General features: G+C 44.4%; 1 protein-coding gene across 45 annotated transcripts in view; it reads right to left on the bottom strand.

Moving 5' to 3' along the window:
• The window catches only part of LOC118227313 (receptor-type tyrosine-protein phosphatase delta-like), a 333188-nt gene that overhangs the window by 68802 nt on the left and 237521 nt on the right, over positions 1-26865 (bottom strand). For 22 of the 45 annotated variants that reach the window (XM_035417614.1, XM_035417585.1, XM_035417587.1 and 19 more), the window contains exons 9-10: positions 17643-17788; positions 15122-15263 (exon numbers count right to left, since the gene is read on the bottom strand). In XM_035417614.1, the coding sequence (XP_035273505.1) occupies positions 15122-15263; positions 17643-17788 (288 nt within the window). Of the gene's footprint in view, positions 1-14560; positions 14805-15022; positions 15048-15121; positions 15264-17639; positions 17789-26865 lie in introns of those variants that run through there. The other 23 variants (XM_035417571.1, XM_035417570.1, XM_035417591.1 and 20 more) reach the window with 3 other exon arrangements.

Here is a 26865-nt window from a genome sequence, read left to right as displayed (position 1 = left end):
CATGCTCATGCAAAAAATATTTTTTGTAAAATATTAATTTGTAAAACACTAATTAGTATTTTATTTGCAATAAGAGGGCAGAATGAAGCAATTATGTGCAATTAATTTCATTATTCATAAGTCCTGCATCAAAAAAAAAAAAAAAATTGAACTCAGGGATGAAACAGGAATGATTTTATTTGCTTCAAATGAATTGCTTCATGCTGGGTTGATTGTACTTTAATTCTGTCCGTTCTAATTAAGGCCTTTAGTTTGTGTATTTAGAGCAGCACAGTCTCCGGCATGTGTATACGTGCATACGTGTGTGTGTGTGTGTGTGTGTGTGTGTGTACGTGCATGCATGTGTGTGTGTGCGTGAGTGCATGTGTTTTTGTGTGCGTGCATGTGTGTGTGTGCATGCATGTGCGCATATGTTTTTGTGTGTGTGTGTGTGCATGCACATGTTTTTGTGTGTGTTCATGCGTGCGTGTGTGTGTAGCATGTATGTTCCCCTCAGTCCAGTCCCAACCGTGCGGTGCGTTTATGTGTTTCAGTAAAAATACTCCAGTGAAAGGAGATGAGGTGCTCAGAGGTTGAGAAGAGGTGCAGCTGGGAGTGAGCGAGGCCTTGGGCTTTAAAAACAGCATCAGGCCGGGAGCACATCATTCCATAAATCACCCCCCAGACACAGACCACACCCTGGCCCGGGATGAAACCTGTCAGAGGGCCGTGATTCATGCCCGAGCAGCGCCCGAACGCACTCATAATCCGGCTATTATGAGGGACCTGGCCACCGCTACTGCTCAGAACCTGTGGAACTGTCCCATTTGTACACGTACGCGACATTAACAATCAGAAAGACTTAATCATGTGAACCCATGCCACTAATCACAGCTACTAATGCCACTAATCACAGCCACTAATCACAGCTACTAATGCCACTAATCACAGCCACTAATGCCACTAATCACAGCCACTAATGCCACTAATCACAGCTACTAATGCCACTAATCACAGCCACTAATGCCACTAACCACAGCTACTAATGCCACTAATCACAGGCACTAGTGCCACTAATCACAGTGTGGCAGTCACAAAAAAAACTTTGTTTCCATGACGCCACTTTGAATTTGGAGATTGCTTACCATGAAACAAAAAAAACAAAAAAGCATAATGAATGAAGGAGAGTGCCACTTTTGACTTGAGGGAAATTTCCGGAAGTTTTTAATTAAAGGTGAGCCTTCATAATTGGCCCCCCCACCAAAAAAAAACAAAAACAAAACAAACCTCCTGCTTCCACAAAATGTGCATCTTGGCCCTGGTTCAACCGGTGCATCCAATTACTCTGTCTTTCGCAATCAAGAGGAACCACTTAATTAGGCTTTTGTTTCCCCTCAGACAGAATTACTCCATTGGGCATAAAAGCTCTTGATTAACAATGAGGCCACTGCATGTGATTGGTGCCAACTCTGTGATGTCATCACTTCTCCTGGAAATAATTTTCACATCATCGCAAAAGGTTCCAGTGGCGTGTTTTAGCATGTCCTTCACAAGAAGGTAAGCGCCACAACCTGGGCCTACCGCTGACAAAGCTGTCAGATTTCCATCACAGAAAAAGTCAGAATACTCTGAATTTCCATCTTACATCTTATACATAAATGCCAAAAAACTTCACCCTTCCATTTGAATTATTATATTTCTCTCAGTAAATGTACCTTTTACCATTCTTTATTTTGGCTCTGGAATGGAGTATCAAGTCCTGTTATTACCGATTATTATTTCTCATCTCATCAGCAATTTGACTTCACTGCCAAGGCAGAGGAATGATATGTATTTTTTGGACCATGAACACAGGTAAAGAAAATAGGTTTCGAAGGTCTGATTTCCTCACAGTTCAAGAATAGCCATTACTGATAATCCTGTTTAGGTTTTAGGCATGTCTGTGAAAAATGGGGATCTTGAATTTCCTTCACTCACAGTTCAAAAATGTGTTTATTACTATGAGTGCTACAAGCAATCACTGCAATGAAAACTGCATTTCAATTGTGTCATAATTCAATTTTGTCAAGGATTCAAGAAAAAAAACCTGGATTCAAATGGTAAAAAAAAAAAAAATACACAAGCGACAACGGCTTGCCCCTTATCTCTTTAAATCCCTGTCTGAGGGCATTGAACGCTAATCATTGAGCCACTGGCAGAGTACCTAAGCAAAGTGAAAATGTGATGACACTTAACCTTGAGGGGGAGAAGAAATCCATCAATAAAAGGGCATGAGTAACTGAGCTGGGGAGAAAAAGCAAAGCAAAGCCACTAAACCTCACCAAGAGGCCTGGGGGATGGGGGGGGGGAGGGAGGGGGGGGCAGGGCTGGAACTGAAAACACAAAAAAAAATACGTACCAGATATGTCAACAAGTTTATAAAAAGATAGAGAGAGAGAAATGAGAGAGAGGGAGAGAGAAAAAAATGACTTCTTTTTAATAGCAAATATAATACACATGGCAGCTATCCAAAAGTAAATAAGGTAAAGCTCTGTCTTTGGAAAGAATCTCAGAAATCTGACTCCATGACAACCTCTGGCTCTCTTTCTCCTGACAACCAGTGCTGACATAAGCTAGCTTTGCGCAGGAACGGGAATGAATTTTTTTGTAATAATTAATGTTTTTATTTATTTATTCTTAAGATAAATCAGGCTATGGCTCTGATTTGATAATGATTGTAGTAATAAACTTACAATAGCTAACAGGGTGCTGTTTTTTCTTTGTTTGTTCTTCAAAACAGTACAGTGAAAGCACCATGATAAAAAATTCATTCACAAAAATCTTTGTTTGCAAAGAAAAAAATAATATAACATTAAAATGTGTCAAGGTACAAACACCAACAGAATCCAGCTTCTACTAAAAACTACCCACACAGACGCACACACAGATCCCAGGTTAACAGCTCACAACAGAATACTCTTCCACAGAAAGGCACGCACGGGGTGCAAAATCCCGTTGACTGTTTTCTTTTTTAATTGTACGACCCACAGAGGAGCCACAGAAGCTCACAGAAGCTCTTCCCAGACAACTTGGCCCGTCCACAATGGTGGCACTCAGACCTCCCGCTGCCCGCCTGACTGACTGACTTACACAACTGAGCCTCTGAAACGGGACCTCTGGGCTGCGAACCAATCGGAGTCCATTAGCATGTCCCAGGTGGCACCTCATTGGCCCACACAAAAAAAGCCATTTCTGAAAGACAACAAGTCAGTGTACAAAAGCCCTGTAATCCCAGCGCCCCGGGACGCCAGCGCAGCTCTAATGAACCAACATAAACCAAACACGCCTCGGCCCGCACCCTCCCGCTCGGCCTCCGCTTGTCATATTTGTCACGTCGATTTAAAAAGGATCAAATTAAATCCGCGAGCCTCGCCGCCAGACAAACGTTCGTCTGCGGAAGCGACTGCAGGCAGGCGGCGTGGATTTGCCCGGGAACAGCAGCTTCATTCATAAAATAAGGCATTTAAAAGAGAGGGACTGCAATGTAAAACTAAACCTACATCTAAATTGCCGTTAAAAACCGCTCGCATGAGCCAATGCAAAATGCCTGTAACCCTCTCACACGGGGGAAAAAATAAATAAAAATAAATCTTTTCATGGTTTCCACCTAATGAAAATTTTTTACAAGCTCAATGCCAAGGAACTGGAGAGAAGTAGCACTGCGTTCCATGGCCCTGAAATCTGGGTGAGTGGGGGTTTGGGGGGGGGGGGCACAGTTTCTGATCAAAGTCTTATTATGCGATTTAGTCCACTTTTAATTCAATCAAATGAAGTATCACATGGCATAGACACACCCACTGACATCTATTTTCTGACCATTACAAGAGCAAAAATGTTGAGTGTCAGTTCAGCTCGAACAGAGTTTATGTGAGTGTACACTGAATAAAATACAAGATACTAAAAAAAAAAAAAAATCCTCAGGGTAGGCTGAAGCACCCATATAAACTGACACTTTACAAGTTCATACTGAGCTGAGCCCATAACTATGCTCCCCTCAGGTATCGCCATGGTCACCGCCGAAACAGGACACCATATCCAGGACGGAGTGTAATTTCTTTTGGTAAATATCACGTTTCTCGTATGAGTCCTGGACACGGGGGTGTCTTCGGGGATCAAAACAGAAACAAAGAGCTTGCGTTTCACAAGGAGAACCTGACCCAGTTATGCGCTTGTCCTCTAAACCGTCCTTCATTCCATCGCTCTCTCCACCTGAAGTTTTTCAAAGTTCGTACGGCGGCCACGGCTATCCTCTTGCCGATGACTAAAGCCTTCACTAAAGCCAGACATACCCCGGCAGAGAACCAATCCCAGCCCTGCATTGCCCTGACGACAGCCAATAAAAATCACCAGGGCTGGGAGGTTGTTAGTGCATCACAAGAACAAGTAGAGATTTTTCCCCCTCCCACCTGTGAGTTTTCTGTTAGTATTTTTTATTTTTAAAAGAACACATTGAAAATATGAAGGTCCAAGAAAGTAACCAAAGGCAGATCGTTAATTACAAATCTGGTTTTGGCATTGGTAGCAATGTCCAATGACATTATGATTATAATGCTTACAAAAGGAACTGCTGCCATAAAAATGCACTCTCAATCCTTCCATTTTACATGTGATATCACCACGGCAAGGACACGTTGGTAAAATCAAGGCACTGCTGGAACCCTGAGTCAAACTGGATTCAAAAAGTGAGAATCCGGCCTGTTTGTTAAAGATCTAATTTATCAGCTCTGACATCAAGACTAAGCCTCCCGTTCCAAATACATTTGTCTACCAGTGTGAGGGAAAATGGTAAATGACAAAAAAACACAGGTCTAATCCATCTTTTCTGAAAAAAATGCATTTTGTAATCTTGCTGTGTAAATCCCTAAGAGATGCTATTATGCAGAAAATGCTTATTTGTTTTTAATATATCCTCGGTTAATGCGGAAAATTCTGGGCCCCCATTGCCAAGCCAACCAATTAATCTGCCAGTGTTTTCCTTTCCAAAGCCTCCATCATAGATAAATGGCCCAACTTGCACATGCGCAAACACGCAAGCACATACACACACACACACAAACACACATGCATGGAAACACACACATAAACACGCACACACACACACACACACAAACACACATGCATGGAAACACATACATAAACACGCACAAACACAAACACATGCACGCACACACACACACACACACAAACACATGCACGCACACACACGTTTTTTGATTCTTAGAGAACCTGAACCCAAACCTGCTGAACTCATCACCTGCCTTATAAAAGCATTCAGACAGACAGACGCTGTCAATCAATACAGACGCCAGACACATAAGAACCCGAGAGGCAGAATATATATTCTCCTGTGTTCCTCTCCTTTGCACAGCATCGTTTCGCAGAGTTGGAAACAAGGTCAGTTCCACTCAGAAATAGGACTTAAAATCAATCCTGAAGCAAGAGTAGAAATCCAATGTATCACATATCACACATATGTTTCTTAGTTCCTATGCACTTTGACCTCTCTACATCTTTCAAATAGGAAAAAAGAAACCTGATTCATGTCTGAATACAACAACAACAGCAACAAAAAGCCTATTCAACAGAGAATTTATAGTACATTCACATTACAGTGAAACATTTCAGATGTTTGAAATACTGGAATTCAGTTATATATATAGGATTTCATTGCCACATTGAAAGCAGTTTAAAAAAAAAAAAAAAAAACATCCATTGGACGTTTTTTGAAAAACTGAAAAATGTTGATCGAATCCCAGCCTTAACAGATGGGCCTTGCTTTAAAATGTGGGCGTTCAATCCTCGCTAAGAAAGATTGGTGTGGGGGCCAGTTCTTTCATTGTAGCTCAACAGCAAAGCACCTATTTCAGCTCATGATCACGGTTTCCTAGCAAGGCCCAATCAGATGCTTTAGGAGAATAAAATCCCCACACCGACTGTCCTTGGAGGAGACTGCACATCACTGCTTTTTAAAGCAGCGGCGTTCATCTGAGCAGTCACAGACCCACAGGGCGCGTTGCTCCTTGTTTTGTTGTTACTTAATTGCACTTAATTAACCAATTAAAGCAGCTGATTGTGCAGCTAATTCAGCTGGTTCGGTTTCTCTGGTCTTAACCGGTCGCCCGGGTTTTGAGGTGAAATCCGAAGCAGCCACCCTGCTCTCCAAGGGCAAGCGCGCACCCCCGCCACTTTAAAGGCCCCCTGACAAATCCCTAATTAACTTAATTGATTTAGTTAATTTGCACAATGTGTCCGTCGCACCCCTTAGCCACAGAGCTAATTAGCTTCTGCAGCACCTATACCCAACTTCAAACCCAAAGAAAGGTTCATTAGCACAACAGAACGATCCCTCCATTTTAATTTTTTTATCGCTATACGGATGTCACAATCTCATGAGCTTAATAACGACATAAAATACTTCCAACAGACTGTACACCAAGAAGGAGGTTGTAAAGATGACCGAGTCTACGCTCGCTCTAGCTGAGCGAACGACGTAGCGCACAGCAATTTCCTCCAGAGCGAATAAAAAAACGCACAAAACAATGATCAGGAACTCCAGTGTGGAGAGACCCAGGCATGTTGATGATGTCACAGGTTGTCCGGGAGACCCACAGGTGGGCGTGTTCTCGCCCGTGAGCCGACGCCCGTCCATCCACGCACAGACGAGGGCAGGTTTGTAACGGGACAGGAGCGGGCGTGTCCGGCTGGATGATCCTGAGGCTCGCCGGGGGGAGACCGGGGGGAGGTGGGGCCCTGATGGATCATTAGCATAACCCACAGAGCCTCATTTGCATGCTAAACGCAGGCGGGATCTGCAGGCCTTGACAGGGAGGGGGTGGTTTCTCCCGCCGGGGACGCATACGGTTGTCAGAGATTCCGCTCCGGGGCTCCCGCGGCAACCAGAAGGCCTGTCATGTTGGGAATATTTTATAATTAACCTGCCATAAGCCTTTACATTACCCAGCATCAAGGTCAGCCCACCGAAATACCCGGTTGGAATTTTTATGAGCCACACTTTAAAAGAAATATCATTAAAAAATAAACTAATTGGATGAAAATGTGCGCAACCTATGAACAACAGCTACACAGTCTGCCCCCATTATGTTTTAAATATTCTGCTCCTGCAAAATCATATCAGCAGTGTGCGTGTGGAACTTGTCTGGAAGCCTAATTAATGAATGCGCATTGCACTTCGGGCCGAATGTCATACTCCATTTATTCTAAGAAAATCTAAGAAAATCGATGCCAATTCCAGACTACGAAAGAGAAGGCTCAAATATTCCCTGTATTTTAATCTTTTTTTTTAGTTTGTCTTTTTGGTGATCCAGTTGCAATATCATGCATGATTTCTCTCTGGTCCCCCCCCTACTCCCAACACCTCTTCTGCAGCTTATGTAACACCAAATGCGGGGGTGGAGATGGGGGGGGGGGGGGAGGGGGTATGGAATCAAATATAGACCTGACGTACCTTAGAGAAGGTGTTCAGTGAACTAGATTTGCTGGAATGCACCCCAGAAGGTGCTGTAAATTATTGAACGGGCCGGGCCTGAGAAGGGATTAAGGAACCGGGGTGGAGATTATTCACAGTTGAGGTGGCACTAACTGGAAGAGACATCTTGTTCCCCCGTGGCCCTAATACACAGGGTTTACATCATCCCCCAGTTATAGGATGGCTCTCCCAGAACTTTCCGTGGCGGACGTTATGACGTTATCTGTGGCCTGGCCTTTATTTATTTATTATTCTTTTTTTTCCCTGAAAGCCTGAATTGTAGCTGACAGCTGACGATGCCAATCAGCAGCACCAGCTGTAAAATGCGCAAGAATTATTATTATTTTTATTTTGTGTACCGAAACCTGTCTGGTAGCTCAGGGCTGCAGTGCATCGCATCCTGGAGATGTTTGCAGGATGCAGAGAGAGAGAGAGAGAGAGAGAGAGAAAGAGGGGGGAAGGGAGAGAGAGAGGGAGAGAGAGAGAGTCAGATTGTGTACGCCTAGCCTTGTCATTAGCCGAAAGCAGTGTCGCTTTAACTGCCGTGCGCCTTGCAGAGTGAGTTGGAGGACCATTCACATGAATTAGAAGTGACCCTGAAGTGCCCACTTAATCAGGTAGAAAATGACTTTGGAGCAGCAAAGATGCCAGTAAAAGCATTACTGCCCCCGGAGTCTGAGGGTAGGGAATTTATAGACTTTTATGGACTTGGGATTTTCTTTTTGCAAAGTTCTCTCTTTTGTTTAAAGTCTGCTTTTTATTAATGTGAACACATTCAGCAAACGGTTTCAGCAAGAGAACTGCCAATTACCCCGGGCAAACTGGGGGCATCTGAGGAAAGGGGGAAAGGTAGAGCATGTACACACAGCCAATGGACACAGAGAAAATCTGCTTTTTGTGTAATACAATCTGACCTTAGGGAGGTTTATTTATAAGCAGAAGAAAAGGATAGCAAGTCAAATATCCAGGAGTTTCAGGCACACAGCAAAATGTCCAGTGTTAATTCAACAGCATTAATTCAACTCTCAACAGAAAACATTTGGTCCCACTCTGGAACATGGGACCAAATGTTATCTGTTCAAAGCTGAATTAACAATGTCAGAGTTGAATTAACACTGGACATTTTACTACGTATAATCTGTAATAAGCCAAAAAACCACAGCACTATATACAATACTGATATTATAGAATCAAAACAAAACAAAATAATTTCCTACTGAAATGCTTATATCTGCTTTTATAGATCACATTTTCGTATTTACCTTCTGATTCTTTTAAGAAATTATGACAATCTAACCAACCGTGACATCATGGCACTATTCTTCAACTGCCTGGGATAAATGCAAATTCGCCCCAATCGAGTGTCGTATATCACAGAATCAATATGAGACAGATGCATTTCACATTACAGAAGCCCCCAGGAAGCGTTTTTTTCCCCCTTTTAATCTTCCTATAATCATTCAGCAACACAATTTACTTCGAAAGGAAAAGTTTGCAGATTCTTTTGTGCAGGAAGCTTGGGATAGCAAGGACCAGCAATAACAGGCTGATTGAAAAAATAGAATCAATTTTCACGGTATAGACTAGTATCGTCAGTAAGTAGTAGGCTATTGTATTGGTTAATTTTTTAAAAAATGAACAGTGTCTCCCCACAACATAGTCTATTACGTCCGAGTACACTCCGCCGACACGCTTGTATGGACAGAGCAGCTGTTATTTTTCGTGTTGTTTTCCCGCCCTTACTGCACATTCATCTTCTCAGCGACCCATCAAACTGCTTCTGCGTCTTAAATCTCTCGCGTTACTGTACCAGAAGCACTTCGCCAGATTTATGGCCCCCTATTAATTACACCAGGAAATTCAGGAAGGATTTAATTTAAAAGTAATCAATTTTAAACACGAGCAGTCGACTCCTTTTTTTTTTTTTGTTGAAATTACAGCCATAAATAATGGGATCAAGCAGCATCATATACGGAATTCCATATGGGAAGAACAGGGAGGAGTCCTTTAAGGCTTAGGGCACTGGGGATTTAACATGGGAATGGGAATGGGAAGATTGCGGAATATCGACATTCCTCAGGAATGCCTTAGGCTTTGGTGCACACCTGATACCCATCGTGCACTGAATGTGGTATAGCATCACAATATCATATTTGCCACCATGTAACACCATGATTTAGGGTAACATCATATATCGTTAATTCTCTATTCATTATTGTCCTAAGGCTAATTGCCAAATCTTGTTTCTAGTACTCCAATTTCCTCCCACAGTCCAAAAACCTGCAGGTTAGGTTAACTGGAGTCAAAATTGCCCATAGGTATGAGTGTGTGAGTGAATAGTGAGTGAATGGTGTGTGTGCCCTGCGATGGACTGGCAACCTGTCCAGGTTGTACTCCTTGCCCAAATGCATTCTGGGATAAACTCTAGCACCCCTGTAACTCTGACCAAGAATAATTGGGTTAGATTGTGGACGGATGGATGAAATTTTATATAAATAATTTAAAAAACTAAAAATAAATAAATAAATAAATAAATAAATAAATATAACGGTAGGCCTGAGGTTGGTGCTTCCACCTCAGCGATAATGCTTGACTTTTTTTCTGCATAAATGGGTTCATCTGGACAATGAGATAAGACACCTGCTCCAAAACCCCTCCGTTTTCCGACGAGTCTGCAGCTGTGGGCTCTCCTGGCATTGGTTAATATTCCCCTGCATATCTAAAAAAAGACAGTGCGCTTGTTTGGACGCCCCTCCCATCTGTTACCTGAAACTTGTGCTCCTGTGATCCCTAGTATCCTGGCAACCCTCTTAACCTCACAGTCTGCAAATGGAGGTGAGGGAATTCAGCAGTTTCCAAATACCCAGGGCTTACTCTCGGCCACGACAACATTTCTGTTGTCTGAGACAGCCCGCGCTTTAGTTCCACAGCGAATTTACGATCTTGCCCTGGGTGATTATTTACCCTGCAGTCTGTAGCACTGACAATTCTAACGATAAAGGGTCAAGCTTGAGACAAATTGGCTTGACCAGAAATGCCTGCTAGTGCGTTTAGACTATTACCATTTAAACGCTTGTTTATTTGACTGTACTTGCACATAATCCGTACTCTGAAGTCTGCAGTGTGCAGTCTGGGTGTTTTTTCAAGTGTTTTTTTTTACCTCTATTTTTTAAATTCCAATAATCTTGAACTTAACTGTGAACTTTTAACCAGTTGCTGTATTTTATATCTTTTTATGATTTTTTTATTGGCTTGGCAATAAAGAGACTGCGTAAGAGCTGTAAAATTGAGTCTGTGGTTCCTGTTACTGTTTTAGTTCATGGTTCATGCTTTTCACAAGCAACTTTAGACCCTATCACCCAAGAGTACGTTAAGACAAATAATTTCATAATTCTGTTCCCAGCAACAATCAGACTTGGGGTTTTAAGCCTCATTACTGGTGTGACATCATTAGCAGACCATATACTTGTGTGACTGGAGCCACTCTGTCTGTTCACATACACAAGCTGCCCAAGGAGTCCAGTTCATAATCACCAACTCAACTACAGAGAAAACAGGAATACATATTATTATAGTACATATTCCTAAAACACAACTGGTTCTTTAATCTTTCCCTTTTCCCACAAATACTTGTAGAGCGGCTTTTGAAGAAAGTTTTAACAGATCAAATAAATGGTTGAAAATTCATCATATTTTAGAAAACTGAGACAAAATTATAAATAAAAATATCGGCACAAAAGCCACATTTCTGTGCTCCCATACTACCCTCCCCCTCCGTGCTGGCTGAAGCTATAATTGGCTAAGTTAGGATATTATTAGGATGGGACACCTCCAAGAAAACCAATTTTGTGAATTTTGCGAGTCAGTAGGGAGGACACTCCCTCCCTCCGGCCCGATTAAAGTCATTGTTTCAGCACGACGACGGGGGGTCGGACAGGGAGCGCTGGGTTAGAGAAGCTGCCTCTTCTGGATGAAGAGGCAGAGGTGACGTTCCGTCTCCTTAAAGATCCCATGGTGCTCGTAGGCGCGACGTCCTACTTAAACAAGCACTCTGCATCAGACAAGCAGACGGGCTGCGGGATCTACGTTCCCTGCCCAACACTCTGGAACTGCAAAAGTAAAGCGAGGTCTCAAATGGACTTCCAGGTTAAATTAAGCACACAGGGGAAAAAAAAATAAATCAATACAATTAAGGTTAATCAGCTGCATTCGCTAATCTAACGTCCCACGGACAGCAAGCAGAGAGTGAGCCATGCCAAAGTGAGGGGTGTTTTAAGTGGAACAAAGTGCATCGCTGGCTGTGAACACAATGTAAAAAAAAAAAATGTTAAAACTACACTAAATCTAGCACAAGAAACTCCACGTGGAATTCCGTTCCGTGCTCTTTCTATTGGTCTCTTAGACCACGTCAGATGAGTTAAAGAGAAGTAGAGATGGCCTGTGATTGGTCGCTGACCTGATTTCAGGCAAAGCAGCATGGATCCATTAACCCAGGGATTCTCAAACCTGGCCCTGGAGGCCGGTAGAGCCGCTGGTCTTCTCTTCTGCCTTCTCTCTTCTCGTTAATTGACAGATAAATGCTCCTGGTTGGCCAGAGATTTACCTCAGCAGGTGTCTCCTGTTTAACTTAGTTCTGATTAAAGGGGAAGAATTGAAAACCAGCGGCACTACTAGCCTCCAGGGCCAGATTTGTGAATCCCTGTATTAACCCCCGTTGCCTCTAAGTGAGGACGAGCATGGCTTTCCCTCCTCCGGGGAAACAGGTCTGACAGTAGTGTAAATCTCTATTCAAGGATAGCACAGGTCCACGTGATGTAAACCTGCAGCAACCTCAGCAGGCACAAATCAGCGGGCGGTGAGATCTAATGGCGGTCGCTGTAGACGGTGGATTGTGTAATCACCTCAACGGCATGGCTCTCCACTTACTGAGAGCAGCTCAGATTTAGATCAGGGCTGTCTGACCCTGGGCCCTGACTTATGCTCCTGTCAGGGGATTAATCACCGTGATTCAGCTGACCGTGGCCTTGATTGGACCACTTGAGCTTCCGTACCCAGTGCTGCGGAGGATCGGCGGCGGTAGTGATGAGACAGCAAATCTTCCAGGAGTCGAGGAGAACAGGTTAAAACGGGCAGTCAATCTAAAAGGACAGAAACCATCTGCTTTGTCCAACTGCATCAAGGCCTTTCTCCCGTTCCCGACCAGACGTGCCAGCACGACAACAGGATGACCCTGACGCACTTTTAACCCTTTGAGTATGTTTTTTTGGAATGTTTCTTCTACACTCTAAGTCAGTGTTCTAGAACATTGCTTTAAGTAACCAGTAGTTATTGTTACATCAGCATCAGAATGTTGAGTTACAAACATTCTAAGTACATATTTGTGATCTCGCATCTTAGAGGGTTAAAGGTGACAAACCACATGAATCACTCATCTCCATTTGCTATTCATGTGAACAAAGACCAGGGCCATTTCATCGTCAGTGGCGTACTAGATCAAGCCAATTGCATGCGTGAGATCTGACCTGAAGCCGTGGATGTTCTCCGCTATTCAACAATAACAGAACAATGAAACGGAAATGAAGATAAAGTCATCTCTGCCTCCACACCGATGGTGCTACGCTCCGTGCACTCCGGAATCAATGGACACGAGCGCGCAGCCAACTGTTTGTCACCAGGTGTGAGAAGCCTAACGCAAGGTAATGCAATACCAACTGACTGCGTCCTCGTTCGCTCACGTCGATATCGAAATGTCAGCGACGACCGCGCGTAATAACACGCGTCTCTTCGATAAAGGAACGGGACGGAAGAGCGGGGAGCGAATCTAACTCACCCCCGGGGTGAGATAAGACAGTTCCCCAATGCGCAGGACAGAAGTACAGATCATTCGGGGATTTATATTTTTTTTGTTACGAGTCAGGGCACGGCAAAGGTCAATCTGATCTGCTCTCGCTGGAGCTGGAGCTTTAATGCTACGGTGTTATGAAGCTAACCAAAAACAATAGCTTTTTCAGTTTCCTCCTCGTCCGTTCCACTGGGAAACGCTTTCAATAAAAGCGCTCTACAACGGGCGAAAGGGAAGCGGCAAAAGCTTGTGAATTTCCTGATTTTACAGAGAGAAGCACTGGCCTGGGACGTACGAAGCGATGAACACCGTGTGAAGTCATGTCCTTATAAACGCAGGAGAGCTTGAAATTCCACCTCGGACAGAATACTCAATCTAAACAAGCACCTCAGCTCTCTTTCACGGTGCTAATTCATTTTTTATCCCGCACTCCTAGAACCAACCAAAACAAAACGACGCTAAAAACTATAAAAGAAGAAAGAACAGCAGTGTTTTCATGGGATATATTTTCTGTTTGATCTCAACCAAAACCATCACATTTTTACTGGGTTTAGAAAAGCAGTCGGCCTCTTCTAATTAACGAAGTTAAACAACAAGGTCACAGTCCGGTGGCCATCCAAGACCGCTCGGGTCACAGGGAAACGGACACTGTTTTTTTTTTTGCACAAACAGAGCCCAAGAGGAAAGTGTTTTTTTTGGCCATGCTAAGCAACAACAGGTCTGACTCCAACTACCTTGTGTCTCTGCCCAGCAAAACACTCTGTGTAATAACTTTAATCCCGCGTGGATATAAAATAATAGCCGAGGCGCAGCAGAGACGAGTTTTCAGAGAGAATCGCTTGCGGTGCACTTTTAACTCCTGAAGACGGGAAACTGAATTTGAATGAGGTTCATTAGGCTAAGCAAAGCGCGCCAAAATGCACCGGGGGCGGTGATCTCTCATCTGAAACGTCTCGTCGCCCCAGCTACATTAGACACCGAGGACTTCCGCGTGTCGTTAAAAACAGGTAGAGGACAAAAGAAGAGAACAAGAGTGATTTACACTTACCTGGTAGACCAGAGGCGGTTAGACAAGTCAGAAAGTAACGAAAGTAATTGTTTTTTTGCTCTTTTTTTCATGGGAGCCGGGGGAAGGGGGGGCGACCTACCACGTAACACAGTGAGCCTGGTGGAGGACCTACCACGTAACACAGTGTGCCTGGTGGAGGAGCTACCACGTAACACAGTGAGCCTGGTGGACGAGCTACCACGTAACACAGTGAGCCTGGTGGAGGAGCTACCACGTGACACAGTGAGCCTGGTGGAGGACCTACCACGTAACACATTGAGCCTGGTGGACGAGCTACCACGTAACACAGTGAGCCTGGTGGAGGACCTACCACGTAACACAGTGAGCCTGGTGGACGAGCTACCACGTAACACAGTGAGCCTGGTGGACGAGCTACCACGTAACACAGTGAGCCTGGTGGAGGAGCTACCACGTGACACATTGAGCCTGGTGGAGGAATTACCACGTAACACATTGAGCCTGGTGGATGAGCTACCACGTAACACAGTGAGCCTGGTGGAGGACCTACCACGTAACACAGTGAGCCTGGTGGACGAGCTACCACGTAACACAGTGAGCCTGGTGGACGAGCTACCACGTAACACAGTGAGCCTGGTGGACAAGCTACCACGTAACACAGTGAGCCTGGTGGACGAGCTACCATGTAACACAGTGAGCCTGGTGGAGGAGCTACCATGTAACACAGTGAGCCTGGTGGAGGACCTACCACGTAGCACAGTGAGCCTGGTGGACGAGCTGGTCTCTCCAGCGCTGTTGGAGGCCACGCATTCGTACACGGCCTCGTCCCGCGGGGTTCGCAGCGGCTGAATTCTGAGCACCGAGCCGGAGCCGTCGTCAAACTCTATCACCTGCAGGTGCGAGAAACAAGATATGTTACGGGAGTTTTTTTTGTCCTCAGTTTGTCGACGAAACCTTTCCGTGGAGGGGAAGCGTCGGCCTGCGGTTCCTAGGCCTCGCCGCGGTTCTGGTGCTTTGTTTTCCACGTTTTGAACTCAGGAGGGCGAGTACAATAACTAAATTTTAATGACCGTAGTAAGGTCTGAATCCTTCAGACTAGCTACCTCTGCTTTTCAGCTTGAAAATGTAATGCACACACAGACACACACACACACATCAGTATGTTAATAAAAAGACTTGAGCAGGAATAATTCAATCAGGCAGAACCAGTACATAAGCCTGTTTCCTCCGCTGCACTGACGGCCTACAACCATGTGACAGTGTGACACGGTCCCATTTGGGTTAAACAGAAAAGTGTGTCAGTCCTATAATGTGCTTGTTTTTATTCTACATACTCTCTTGAATGCCATACATTTTACATGGACATACCCAGATGTTCCAGCTTTAAATCTCTGATCGGCATTCCACTTGCGTACACCTCAACATGCAGGTATGACAGAGTGAGATACAGGAAATTGATGCTGCTTGTCAGAAGAGAATTTAAGCTGCTTTAGCTCCTGAAGCTTATCTTGCAAGCTAGATATTGCACATGCAGGCATTTCCATGTCAAGGATATGCATTTCACTGAATAACCAGGCACACTATGCAACCGAAGCACTTTTCTGTCCGGCCCAGATGCCACACTTAGGCAAGATGCTGGATGGGCATTGTAGCAGGGTTCATTCGGGAACAACGAGCTCCGCCCATTTCACCCAGCAATACTCTGCAAAGCGCTCAAAACGAACCTTTGCGCATGATAATCTGAACATTACTGACACCGTGGCGAGTTTTGAACAGCTTCACATCGACCCAACCTACTCTAAGGCAATGCTAATTAAACTACTAGCACGATGGATGTTTATTGAGAGACCAAAGAACTCCAATTAGCTTTAAGAATTGCAAGGTTACTTAAAACTCTCAGAAAAAAAAAGAGCAGACAATCACATCCATTAATATTGTGACACATAAAAGCCATTTTGGAGTTCTATTGTCCCATTCAAAAAGCTACAGTACTCGCTTCGCTTTAAGCACGATTATACAAGTCGATGAAACATGACGGAAGCAACAAACATCTGAATGTGACTGAAAGACGCTGTCGGACGATTGGGCGAACGCTGACGAAATGACGAGCGCGGAGGACAAGGCGGACGGCTTTTTTATGGACGGATGGACGGCACCATGACAGTTTAAACAGCACTGAGACAGACACACACAGGCCCCCGGCTCGTTCAGCAGTCTCGCCCTGACGTATACTCACTGTTCACCCACACGCCCGGACTTAATGAATCACATTTCCACGTATGAAGACCGCATATAAACAACAACCATAAGTATAGCGTGGCGGCGCAATCTTGACAGGAACGAAAATAAAGGCAGACTCGTTCATGTCGTCGAGGGTAGAGCTGGGACGTCGATGTGATGGGTGGCGAGGGGGAGTGAAGAGGCAGCGTGCTCTGCCGTGGTTTTAGCGGGAGTGGGCGGAGCTAAGCGTGGTCGCTCACATTCTAAGCGTGAGTGGTTTGGTTGCCAGATTGGGAGATTAACCCCCCTAAATTTAGGGTTTAAAAAATAAAATAAAAAACATTCATAGGGGAAGTTTTGCATTAAAAATGCATGCGAGTCAATGACGAATGGCGGGTGTTAAACGGGGGTATGGTGCGAAGTATGAGGAGTATTTTTTAGGGGGGAATTATTTTGGAGATCTGGCAACATGAAAAGGGTAGATCTTGCTGGTGGCTGGAAGGGAATGTGCTTTATTAGAGATGAGGGAGAGATGCATGCGAACGTTCTGCTGCTAGCGATGGAACAGTAAACTCTGATAAGATCATACATTTACAATCATGACCACTGACTGGAAAGCGAGCATGCTATATATTTCACCACAACAAAGCCGTTGCTTAATAACGCCATACATACTAAACATCAGATTATTTTTAACTGGTCGGCTGGGGAAACGTACAGTTTCTGCACAGTAAAACGCTCCAGTGTTAATTCAACTCTAAGAGAGTACATGTAAGTCCAATAAGCACCACACGCACTCTGCAGGAGTTGATCTAGCACAGAACATTTTACCATGGGGAACCCCAGATCTATGTCCTTATAGAAGGCATGCATGTACAAGTGCAAATGGGAGCGCACTGACTGCATTACAGAGAGCAAGCAAAGCAGCGGGGACTACCACCGGAACACCGAACCCCACCCCCCGCCCCTGAGCACCCCCCCTGATCCACCCCCACCCCACCGAGCATTCAGATGTCGAGCATGTTACATCAGAACAATAGACCTAATACCTCAAATCGCTGGTTGCTGACTTTCTTCCCCTTCTTGTTCCACACGATTTTGGGCCGGGGGTCGCCCGCGGCCTGGCAGATGAAGGAGGCGACGCCGCCCTGCACCCCCGTCTGGTCGTTGGGGGTTCTCAGGAACTTCGGCGGCGCTGGAAAGACAGAGAGGGGAGACCGAGAACCGTCAGTTACCGACAGGGTCGCCCGATTCGCGGTTCGGCAAAGCCGGACAGCATGCGCAGCAGGTCGCAAAAATTCCATCAGTTACACTGACTGGACATTACACTGTCCGGTCAGTACCACAAACCAGAAAACCAGACCTGTACAAATAAAAAACCTGACATTCTGGGGGAAAACTGGACGTCCGGCAATTCAGGTTACTGAGCATATAGGAATAAAGCATTAGGCGTTTTATGGTCTGTGTGTTGTGTGTTATCTGTAAAATAAGATGCCTACTGCAACACAATGGTTCTATTTGAAAACACTGACATTTCAGAAGAGACGCACGCACACCAACATAATACTCCAAGGATTTGCATTTCAGCCAATACAGTGTTGACATTATGTTCTGATGAAAAGTTGCCAGGCAAAACAATAACATTGTGCTGGATTGAATCTTTTTTTAAATCACTTTCGCAGCAAGTATCACTCTGTCATACTATTTGAAAGCATGGCATATAAAGTAACCCATTTAGTCACTTGCATATCAGAATTCAATATTGACCATTATTGTATGTGTAAGAGTGCGTGCCTGTACTGTATGTTTGCACAAGATTCCCATTCGGTACTCTTTTCATTTAGACAATGGACAGCGACAAACCATTTCACTCAGCTGAGCAAATCAGAGCTGTGCACCTGCCTTCTTTCAGGGGGAAAGGAGCAAGCGCATGCTTCAAATTCGACCTTCGGCTTTAGAGGCGGTACTAATGCAGAACGCCATCGATAAACCTTCCCTGAGAGCTGTGCCCTCTCAGCTAACAGCCGAAAGGAAGAAAAAAAAAAACTGCCATTTCAGATCGGTTAACCCCTGAAGAATTACACTCCCAGGCCTCTCGGCCAATGGGATGGCGGGGTGAGGAAGCATGCTGCCAGCTGATAGGTCCTTAAGGGTTCCGAGGCCCCCGATTGGTACAGAGGTCTTGCCTAGTGTAGTGCAGCTATTGAAGAGTAGGGGGAAAAAAAAGTGGTGGGAAGTCAAGAGGGCAGGTTTAAAATGGACGGAGAACAGAGCTTTCTTTGTTCGACGCCAGAACGGGAGCAATGGCGCTATCTCGGGCTCCCTGATAAAGCTCCAGGGCACGGCTCCTCCTAACCTTCCCACAGCGGCTGTGGCTTTAGCTCTGGGAACAGCAGCTACAGTAGCCGGCAGTTAATCCGGCCCATCCAAACATGACCTGCTTTACACTTTGGCCTGCGCACACACAGCATCTGCACAGCCTCATTCCCCTGAGACCGTCGATGCCTAACCGTCACATCTCTCTTAAACACCTCCCTCCCAATCTTTTGGACATTCCAACTGACACTGTCACTCAAGTATACTGACATGTACAACAGGCAATAGGTGGTACCATCAGTCATAACAAGAAAGTCCCAGGTTATACATTCATGTACAACTGTGACACTTTGGATGCAAAACGTAATGCACACTAAAACACACGAGAACGCAGGTTAAATTTCTGATACTCTCCATTGCGACGATTCTGAGAATTATTGTCAAAACTTCTTCTGGTTTCTTCCCTCGTAACCAGCAGGGCCGCTGGGTCTGTACCTGACACCTTCCCTGACGGGTGCTTGGCAGAGGCACACACTGGATGATCCGCTGGTGGTGTGGAAAATTAGGATCATTTGTAGCGCTCTGTCACAGACACCAGAGGATTAAAGAGGGAGGCAAACGGGCACAGCTGTCCCCTGCGTCCCCAGACGGGCCCGTCCTGTTTATGTACAGCTGTAGCGTACAAACAGATAAATAAATCCATAGCGCTACTGTACCGCTCCCTGTTCCCTGTGAAACATTCTTTTTTTTTTTACCACCTCCTCCTGGTCTCTCTGCATTGGAAGAATTGCTTTTTTTTTTTTTTTTTTTTTGATGGCATCAAGACTGATGCTGTGCACCAATCACGGGAGTCACGCCGAGTGACATCAAAGATTCCGCAGTCAGCAGACGTCACAGAAACGCCGCTGATGGCATTCGGGGGTGCATTTGTGAAAATCCCTACTTAAGAGCTTACGGCCGGACCGGGCCAGGCCAGAACGACAAGGGGAAAGAAATTGCTTTTGCGTAAACAAAAAAAAAAAAATTAAATAAATAAATAAAAATGGGAAAAAAATAAATAAAACAATCTAAGCTTGGCCGCGGGAGAGAGCAAACGAGAAGCCGCCAAGCAAACAGGACGCGGTACCTGGAGCTGCCCTCCGGCCGCTCGGTCACACACCCCCTTTGTGGGGACCGCTTAATCTACCTGAATTAAAACAGGGACTCGCTCAGTTAATCCGGTGCTAAGCCCCTCGGCCCCGCAAACAAATGAGAGAGTGTAAAGCCTGAGCGGGCCGGGGAGGGGGGCGGAGCTACGCCGCGCGAGGCCCTCCCCCGGGCGGGTTACATAACCCCGCCGTGTCCGCTAACTTCGCTAACCGCTACGCGCCGGAGCTTCCCGCCGCTCCCTTTTCGGCCGAACGCGCGCGGGCGGACGCCGGATGAATAATTTGGCGGCTGAAGGGCCCCGGCCGGATCTGGAGACTTTTTCGGTGGCGGTCATGCGCCCGGATGGATCAACAGGCGAAAAGGGGGGGGGGGGGGGGGGGGGGGGGGCGCCATTTTGGGGACGGGACGGGGCTGTTTCTGAAAGTGACCTACTTAGGCCAATGCCCCCCACCCCACAGCACCCACACACTGCCCCACTATCAGATGCTGAAGGTGCTACAGACTGCTGCCATTCAACCCCACCCCCCCTCCAATCTATCTTCACATGTTAGTTGTAGTGCATCTAAGAGAGGGGGGAATCAAAAGAAAAATCTAGATAAAATAATAAAAATCTGGCTACCAAAAAGTTATATTTTTTGCAATACAATGACAGAATTTCGAGAAACTTTTTCCATGCTCTGCAGCCACAAGATCCTCAGGAGCTCTGAGGTTCAATTCAGTCTCTGTCGCAAAGAATCATGGGAGATAATCCAGACATGTGACGACGTCATAAAAGCAAGCTGTTTCAGCAAAAAAGGGAGGCTGGACTGCCATAAGGTCAGTGCTGCTGTCAGTGAATTTATTGCAGTCATAAATGGACACATATGAGAGAGCAGTGCGAATTCCCTCAGAGGTGCACATATAATATCAATGGGATATATGTTAGCATTGGAACTATCCCATTACTGACATTCACAGAACCAGTAAGCTACAAGTTGAGCTACGACAAAAATATTAGTAAATAGCACTCGCTTAAACAATCTTTTGGACTCTGCTTTCAGTTCACTGACTCGAGACTACTACCGACCGTAGATCACTTTCCAGAATGACATCCTCAACACCGTGTGCCCTGATACATCCAGGACTACTTAACCGCAAAGCACAGCCAGCCCGTGATTAATCCTAACATTTTGGCAGCAGACTGACACAATTTTCAGATTAAAACACAGCACTATGACAGCTGGATGGAGGTTTGAGTGTTTGAAAAAATGTCATTAACCTCGCGTACGGTCTTTCACACCCGCCACATTCGTCTTTAAACATCGACGGACGCGGAGCCTGGTTACGCGGTAGCCAGGGACCCCTTGCAGAGAAAGGCATTACCACAAACACGGTCCTCCCACGGGAGAGCAAAAACAACAGGACTAGCTCCGCAGATCTCAAGTGCCGAGGCCCTCCCTCATTTTCATATAGGCTACCAGTGGACTAACACTCAGGTCCTTCAAATCATGGATCTTTCAAGTCATTTAGGTCTTTAAAATCGAGGATCCTTCAAATCATTCATTTCTTTCCAATCCTTCACAACCATGCAACACTGCCTGATTTCCCACTCATTTGTTGGAAAACGGATATGCCCAGAGGCACGTAATGCCACCCCCCCCGCCCCCCCCCCATCCCAAAAGACCAAAAAAGAGCACTCCCTAAGCTCAAACAACAGCTGCTTATCAAAATCAATTTATTATGAACAGAAGGAAATGACTCAATCAATCGCAGGTCCCTGTTATCGCCCCCTCCCATCAGCCACCAGCGGCAATTAATAACGCACACGCTCTCTCTCTGAAAAGCAGTTAACAGGTCAAAGCTGAGAGTGAATGATCCTCATATATGAGCTGAGAGCGAATGATCCATATGTGTGAGTGTCAGTGAAAATCTCAATCTCTCAGCAAAAGTCAGGCTGTGTTACTCACGCTTGAGCACACTGCTATGCAGGCTCCCCCCCTCCCTGGACCTAGCTTCTCCGACCTGGGAACTTGACGCAGAACATATTTTCCCCATTTCCTGCTTTTAAAATAATCAAATAAATAAATCATCCCCCCCCCATACGGACGTACACCATATGGACTTACAGTATACACACTCAAATTAAAGCTGACAGTCTGCACTCTAACTTCACATGCATTATTTAACTTCAAATCCAATGTGCTGGAGTGCAGAGCCAAAACAACAAAGAATGTGTCACAGATCCGATACTTCCGCAATTTACCGTACATATCTGGTTTGAGGACGTGGGGCTCATCCACGTACCTAAGCCTGGTGCCTTAACTAAACCAGCCATACGGCAGCTCACTTGTTCAGGATAAACAGTAGGCCTGGCTTTTGCCCCATTTTTTTTTGTTTCCTAAAGTGTCTTTGTGATGGTGTCTCCGTGAAAAGGCCATTATTAATTAAACTGAACTGAATGCATACAGTGAGTCAGACTGTTACTGTGCTGAACATCCCCACCGCGTCCTGTGAGAAGCTCTAAAGAACAGACTGATCGCTCTGAGCTGAAGCTTCCCTTCATTAAAACAAAAAGAGCAGTTCTGTGGGGAAAACATGAAAGATCGCCTCCCACAAGGATCAAAACACTGGAAAATGCATAAATATTTAATCTGGAGATTGAGAGGGGGGTCACCGTGGATCTGATGTGAAGCAGGGGAACCGGTGTCCGGGTTACCTTCATATTATTCTATTCAAATTCAAGTTGAGCCAGAAAAGAGAGACGCAAACCATAGCACAACGGTTAAAAACCCTGTTTCAGCCGAGTCTATTTTATACATTTCGTTTTCACTGATCGAAAGAAAGGGGTGAATGAGAAGGCGGGACTGTGTAACGACACTTTGTGATTGACAGGAGCTGATACAATGCTGTGATTGGCCAACCGGCATTCAGGCTTTTCCCAAACTGTAGAAAAAAGGGGCCTAGGATAAAGTCTAAGTTAACTTTAATTGTGCAGTCTGTTCCTCCTCAAGAGAATCCAAATTATATTTGCAGAAGCTAATTATCTGATAGGATGCAGGGAGTCTGCTGTGACACAAGACCACACTGTTTTTCTTTTATGCAGCAGTCATCCACCAGGCAAGAAAACATTCCACTGAACCGCATTATCACCAGAACACAGTGCAGCAAACAGTTTGGATATAATTGCTGTTTTCCTAGCTGTATTATAGTTTCCTTTATAAAAATCTGACTCAACTGCTTTAAATGTGGATTTCAAATTTAAACACTGAAATTGCAAAAGCAAATATAAATGAATTTAACTTAAACTTTAATACGGCAGCCTTTTTTAAACAAAATAATTGGGCAAATAATTCACAGCGTTTTACTGCAAAAGACACTGAGTCATGCATAATAGGGATGCAAGATACTCCTAGACACATGCAAAACCGCAAAGTCATCATAAAACAAAAACGCCTCTTTAATGTTGTATGAAGCCAGATTAATGTGAGCGTTTAAGCCAATCTCCTAGGTAAGTATGTATTTTTTTTCCAACGAATAAAAATAAACATTAAATACTAGTAAAATAAATGACAGCTTTCAGGCATGTTTTACTGCTAAGCTTCTATAATGATAAATATTCACAAATCTGTACAATGCTCATAATCTCTTTCAAAACAGTCACAGCATTTGGACTGTGGGATAATAACTAAACACTCTGACTTAAAATTGGCTCATTGGCTACTGGATAAGCCATCTCTCTGATTTGCAGAACTTCTATCCCGAGATGAAACGGTTATCATCATTTTAACGCCTGTAAAACAGGTCTGAGAAATAATTCAGCGTGGTAAAAACGTCAACGATAATTTGAAGTTTTATAGATTTGATAGTAACTGCAGTTCCTTGACTTGTTAGCAGTAGTTATCTCCAATCATGGAATGATTAAAGTATGTAGACATTCTAAAGGGCTTTCGCAGCTCGGGCAATAAGACGATAAACCATTTTCATTTCATTTGTACTTTTGACTACAGGTAAACATTACAAAATAATTCTAAAACACGCACACACACACACACACACACACACACACACACAAACAAAACAAAAAAAAAAACAATTAAATGTGTATAGCAATGACTGCTCTAATGGTCTAATGCTCTCCAGTCCTTTAAACAAAATGCACTGTCTCCAGTAATGGTTGACTGTATCTGTGATTAATACTCCACAAACAAAAATACATCAAAGTGATTAATTACGTGCATTAGAGAGGAAATTATAAGCGACAGATTCTTAGTGGAACACATCTCCCCTGATAACTGTAAGCCACATTCATACATGGACACGAGAGCAAACACCATAAATGCTAGAGAGAAGTGATATCTCATCTGAATCTATGAAAAATGAGGACCGGATTCAGTATAACCGCAACGTGCTTGCCCATAGCTAAATCGTGACAAGTTCTGTACTAAGCAATACGACAACATGGGCTGAGAACAAAGGCCCATAATCTCTGACATCACTGTGATCTGAAATGTGTGTGGTGTGTGTGTGTGTGTGTGTGTGTGTTTGTGTGATTATTTCCTTTGGGGGATCTTTTTAACAGTTAAAAATAAATAAATAAACAAATGAAAACATGCAAGTCCCCACATGCACTCCATGACCAAATGTATCTGGACACCCCTTGGTCTGGGGCTGTTTTTCATGGTTTGGGCTACCCCCCATGGTTCCAGTGAAGACAAATTTTAATGCTACAGCATGCAATCACATTCTAGACGATTCTGTGCTTCCTCAGTAGTTTGGGGAAGGCCCTTTATTGTTTCAGAAATGCCTCTGGGTCCATGTAGAAATGGTTTTGTCGAGAACGATCTGGAAAAACTTGACCTCAACCCCATCCAACAACTTTTGCAAGGCCTAATCGCCCAATCAGTGCCAAACCTCACTAATGCACTTCCGGCATCAGTGCTCCAACATCTAGTCTAAAGCCTTCCCAGAAGAGTGGAGGTTATTGTAGAAGCAAAGGGTGGACCAAATCCAAATGAATGCCCGAATTTTGGATGAGATGCTGGATGTCAGGTGTCCACATACTTTTGGCGATGCAGTGTATGTCTGCACCTTAGGCAATAGGCTGCTGACAGTTAAAGGCCTTTGTGATCGATGTGTAATGGGTTTTAAAAAGTTTTTTGTGAAGGAAGCTGATTTATCTTTACGAGGCATAAAGGTTTATAAAAGAAAAAATAAAATGAATTATTAATGTATAAAGAAATCCTCCACAGTACCTGCAAAGGCTTGCTCTTTATGAACTTTTGAAAAGTGACTTCTTCCCCAATTTCAACAGACATAAGAGGGCGCTGGCATCTCACAGGTACTACCAGGGTTTCTATTTTTTAATCAGTTACGTTCCAGTTCTTATATCAAAGGGAAACATTTGATCATAGTATCTATTCAGTATACATTATTGTAGGAAAAAAGACTTTGTGTTGAAAACCTCAAGCAAAATTACATTCAGTTTATGTGCTGTGACTTTTACTTCTTACTTTCAATCCTTTTAGATGTAGGTTAATAAGATTTCTAAGCCTACAATAGTTTATTTCGAGAAAGAGAGAGAGAGAGAGTTTTAAGTAAACCCTGGAGCTAAATTTACCAGAAATCCAGAAAGCCTGATTTGAAAGAAACAGCACAAGAAACGCAACAAGGCAGAGGAATCATGACCTTGATAAAAAAGAGCCACATTTACTGAAATGCCACAAGCTACATTAGAGCTCTTGGAAATATCTAAATCTATTCTGCAATAGCAGAAAAGGTTAACTGCTTATGTGTCAAATCATAACTGCTGAATTGTTTGTAGCTTCATGAATAGGATATGGAAAAAAAACCTCAAGGCAAGGCAATGCAACTGAATGAAACAGCAACGGCCATCGCGACGCCTGTTACGGTTATTGAGTATTAACTTTATTCTATTACGCTTTGAAAAGCAGAAAAAAAGGTTAACTATCAAACAAATTCTATTTGCATCATAGGCTGTAAGTTTGTGAATACGAAGAATAAAATCGTCCATATTGCATACCGCATATCCATGTTGGTAATCATAAAAGTTTGCCACCCATTTTTGGGATTACACTCTGTCAGTGTCAAATCATTAAAGGGCTCTGGACATCTTCCTTTTGCACTCAGTTATCCTTCTTTGACCTGTCTCTCATTATACCATCGCCTGCCCCACCTAAAAACCCACTGGCAGACTCTTCCTTGAGATTTGCCGCATCTTGTTCTGATTAAAGACCTTATTACTCAGAGCAGAACACATTCAGAATTCCGACAAGCAGGGGTACAAGGTCCAAGAGATGCTCCTCAACGTTTGGCCGCTATTAATAGACATTCTGAACAAAACATTTAGCATCCAACACTTCCCTCCAATGAAGAAGAGCTCAAATTACTCATTCATCATCCGCCATGGCAGTGTCGGAATTCATAGCGCACTTTTCTGAAAATGGGGCTATTGCATCCCGGAGACGATACTCCCAAACAGCCTTCTGGACCCAATCATTGAGTGGAGGGAGGGAGGGGGTCAGGTTCTGTGGAATTGGCTTCGATTTCACACCCATCCTCTTTTTAGCCTTTAGTTCTCAGTCTCCAACCCGCACCATTCATCACTGTGGGTCCGGCAGCCATTTGCCTCCTTCCCAGAGTCCTCCACTAATGACCCCGCGCCACTGTGGGCAGATTGCATTTTGGCCTGACCAAACATTTGTCATCTTCTGTCCAGCTTTTCTCTCCACTTCAGAACCGCACAGGCCCGCCATTAGGTTTGGGCTGGGTTAGGAGCCAATGAGAGTACTGCTGAGAGCACTGCTGACC

This window comes from Anguilla anguilla, chromosome 5 (genome assembly GCF_013347855.1).
Source record: "Anguilla anguilla isolate fAngAng1 chromosome 5, fAngAng1.pri, whole genome shotgun sequence".
NCBI lineage: Eukaryota > Metazoa > Chordata > Actinopteri > Anguilliformes > Anguillidae > Anguilla > Anguilla anguilla.
Note: the sequence above shows the minus strand (reverse complement) of the source record. Positions and strands in the feature narration are given on the sequence as shown.